The 3,436-nt window shown below is 49.4% G+C and overlaps 1 protein-coding gene across 1 annotated transcript in view; it reads left to right on the forward strand.

The window, feature by feature from the left end:
• ARHGAP21 (Rho GTPase activating protein 21) overlaps window positions 1-3,020 on the forward strand; it is a 141,793-nt gene extending 138,773 nt beyond the window's left edge. Inside the window, 3 exon segments of the mRNA XM_040645324.1 lie at window positions 534-2,159; window positions 2,161-2,207; window positions 2,209-3,020. Of these exon segments, the coding sequence (XP_040501258.1) occupies window positions 534-2,159; window positions 2,161-2,207; window positions 2,209-2,227 (1,692 nt within the window). The 3' untranslated portion in view covers window positions 2,228-3,020.
• The last annotated feature ends 416 nt before the right edge of the window (window positions 3,021-3,436 follow it).

Raw genomic sequence — 3,436 nt, forward strand, 5'->3', positions numbered from 1 at the left:
TTTGAACTAAGGGAGGACCAAAGAGTTCCCTTAGTGAGTTTATCTGATACAGTGTGTGTATCATAGGGCGTCTGTAATTAGAAAGTTGAAGTCAGCCATAACATTTTAGTAAGGTATGTCAGGATATTATACTGAACTGTGTTAGGATATTAGCTCTTAAACCTGTGTTCCAGATTAAGGAACCTGAAGAATGTGGAGCATCACAGAAGCAGGGGAAGTCAGCTCACACAGGGAAATTAACAATAGGAGCGCCAGACAGCTCTAAGCACAGAGCATGTCTCAGAGAGACGGATGTGGATGAGCCGTGACAGAGCAGCTAACTACCACCAGTTGCCAAGCACCGGAACTAGTTAAACAGAAATAACAGGTTATCTCAGGAACAGGTTACAAGGAGGTATAAAGAATTGTTCTGTCCGTGCTCCTAGAGCGTTAGTAGAGTTGACTCAGTAAGAAGTGTTGGGGGAACGCTTTTTCAGAAGAGGATCTCAGTAACGTTCTCGTGTTCACAGTCTGGTTTCTCTGATTTCTCTCAGGGTTCTTGGGGATCTGGAAAAGATCAGTATAGCAGGGAACTGCTTGTGTCCTCCATCTTTGCAGCCGCCAGTCGCAAGAGGAAAAAGCCAAAAGAAAAGGCACAACCCAGCAGCTCCGAAGACGAACTGGACAATGTATTTTTTAAGAAAGAAAACACAGAACACAGTCACAATGACATTAAAGAAGAATCCAAAAAAGAGAGTGAGACGTTGTGCAGAAAACAGAGGATCACCGTTTCCAAAGAAAACAATGCTAAGAAGGACCCCGGTGCCACAAAAGAAGACAAGACCCCGCCCCGAAAGGACAGCGCCCAGTCGGAGGAGCCCTCCCCACCGCACAGTGCGAAACCCAGGAAGTCCCCGACGCCGAGCTGTCGCTTCCCAGCGCTGAGAGAGCGCCCCCGCTCGCCCGGGACCCCCAAGTCCTCCCACTTCGAAGAGACGGGCTCCGACTCGGGCACTTTGCTTAGCACTTCCTCGCAGGCGTCCCTGGCCCGGTTTTCCAGCAAGCGGTCCACCAGCCCGGAGACGAAGCGCGGCGAGTTTCTGGCCGCCGTGAGCACCCTCACGTCGGATTACTCGACCACGTCCTCCAGCGCCTACCCCACCAGCCTGGACGGCAGCCGGCTCAGCCCCGACGTGCGCTCGGTGGCCGAGAGCCGGGGCGACGAGGCGGACGACGAGAGGAGCGAGCTCATCAGCGAGGGCCGGCCGGTGGAGACGGACAGCGAGACAGACTTCCCCGTGTTCCCCGCGGCTCTGACCTCGGACCGGCTCTTCCGAGGGAAACTGCAGGACGCCAGCAAGGCGAGCCGCCGCAACTCGGAAGGCAGCGAGGCCAGCTGCACCGAGGGGAGCCTGACGCCCAGCCTGGACAGCCGGCGACAGCTCTTCAGCTCCCACAAGCTCATCGAGTGCGACACCCTGTCCAGGAAGAAGTCGGCCCGCTTCAAGTCCGACAGCGGCAGCCTGGGGGACGCCAAGAGCGACCGGGAGACCCCCGCCATCACCAAGGTGTTCGACGTCATGAAGAAAGGCCGGTCCACGGGGAGTTTGCTAACGCCCACCAGGAGCGAGTCGGAGAAGCAGGAGCCCACGTGGAAGACGAAAATCGCCGATCGGTTGAAACTGAGGCCCCGGGCGCCGGCCGACGACATGTTTGGAGTGGGAACCCAAAAAGCCAGCGCCGAGGCCGCCAAGCGCAAGAACATCAAGCGCCGGCACACGCTCGGGGGCCACCGAGACGCGGCCGAGATGAGCGTGCTGAATTTCTGGAAGGCGCACGAGCAGGGCGGGGAGAGGGAAGCCGAGCTCTCGGCGGTGAATCGGCTAAAGCCGAAGTGCTCCGCCCAGGACCTCTCCATCTCCGACTGGCTAGCCAGGGAGCGCTTACGCACCAGCGCTTCGGACCTCAGCAGAGCAGAAACGGGGGACCCCGCGCCCGAGAACACCGGCGCCGGCGGGAGAGCCGCGGCCGACGCACCTTTGTCTTTGCCCGCCGCGGGCGGTTCTCCCAGTACCGTGGCTCCCACCACCAGGCCCCTTCTTTCCATACCACCGCAGTCACCCGACCAAATAAACGGAGAAAGCTTCCAGAACATGAGCCAAAATGCTAGTTCTGCAGCATTATAATGCCCAGCCTCATAAACTGTCTGAAACCCCAGGCAATAAAGCAGTTTCATCCCTGTCTTTAAACTGGGGCATGTCCACTATAGCAAATAAAAAGCTACTGTTACACGTTCCAGTAACTCTGTAAATATTTTCTTGTACCAGAATTGTTATTATGCAGCCTTCATTTGGGCTGGTTTCATCATTTTGCACTGTGGAATAGCTTTACAGTGCATTACTACAGCCAGAAGAACATATATATATATATATATATTTAAAAATATATTGGATAGTTGTATACAAATGAGCAAGGTATTTGTTGCAACTTACTACACAGTGTATACCCAAGATTACTGAAGCAAATAGCTGGCATTAGTGTGCAGCAAATTTGTTCTTTTGGTTTCATCACTAACAAAAGTGCCTCATCATAAAAATCCATTTGGTTATTAGGGTGCCATATCGTTAAAATTAGATAACTTACATTGAATAAATGAATGCATTTTATTGGTAACAAATTTCATTACATTTACCAGTTTTAACACAGGTGGATACGGAACTTGCATTCTCTCGTCATTCCAGGTGGGTCTCTGAGTTTTATATTCAAACTTTTAATACAGTTTTTGAGTTTTGTGTGACTTGAATTTTTAATCTTTCTGTAAAATACGTAACTTAAATGAACATATTATATGTGTATCTTTTCTTCAGATACCAGATTTGATATAAATGTTGTAACATAGGTGTGTAGATAGTGACCTGGATGGAACTGGCTTCTTTATCGAGAAGAATATAATTCTGCATGAGGACTTAATGAATCCAAACCTGTGTCATGCCTGTGTGCATACCCAATTAAACACTGGAAATAAAAATTGTTTTGGTGAACTTGGCGTGGCTTGAAACTTTCTATATTTTTTAAATGTTATCCATTTATAACTGCCTTAACTGGTCCTGGTTTAAAAAAAAAATATTACCTACTCTTGGGAGCCCTTGGGGGCTCAGTCAGTTAAGCATCTGACTCTTGGTCTCGGCTCAGGTCTTGATCTCATGGTCATGAGTTTGAGCCCCGTGTTGGGCTCCAGGCTGGAATTGGAGCCTACTTTAAAAAAAAAAAAAAAAAAAATTACCTACTCTATTCCATCTCTCCTTTTTTTGCTGTGGCTAGGCAGCGATCTCTTATAAATGTTTACAGTGGCCTAACCTCACTTCTGTACACAGATAATATATAACTTCTCTAGCTGAAGTAATAGGTGTTGTTTACTTTTTGTTATAGATAATGAGTGAAAAGAACATACATTTGG

The sequence above is a fragment of the Ursus maritimus genome, unplaced genomic scaffold, assembly GCF_017311325.1.
Source record: "Ursus maritimus isolate PB19 unplaced genomic scaffold, ASM1731132v1 scaffold_31, whole genome shotgun sequence".
In the NCBI taxonomy this organism is placed as follows: domain Eukaryota; kingdom Metazoa; phylum Chordata; class Mammalia; order Carnivora; family Ursidae; genus Ursus; species Ursus maritimus.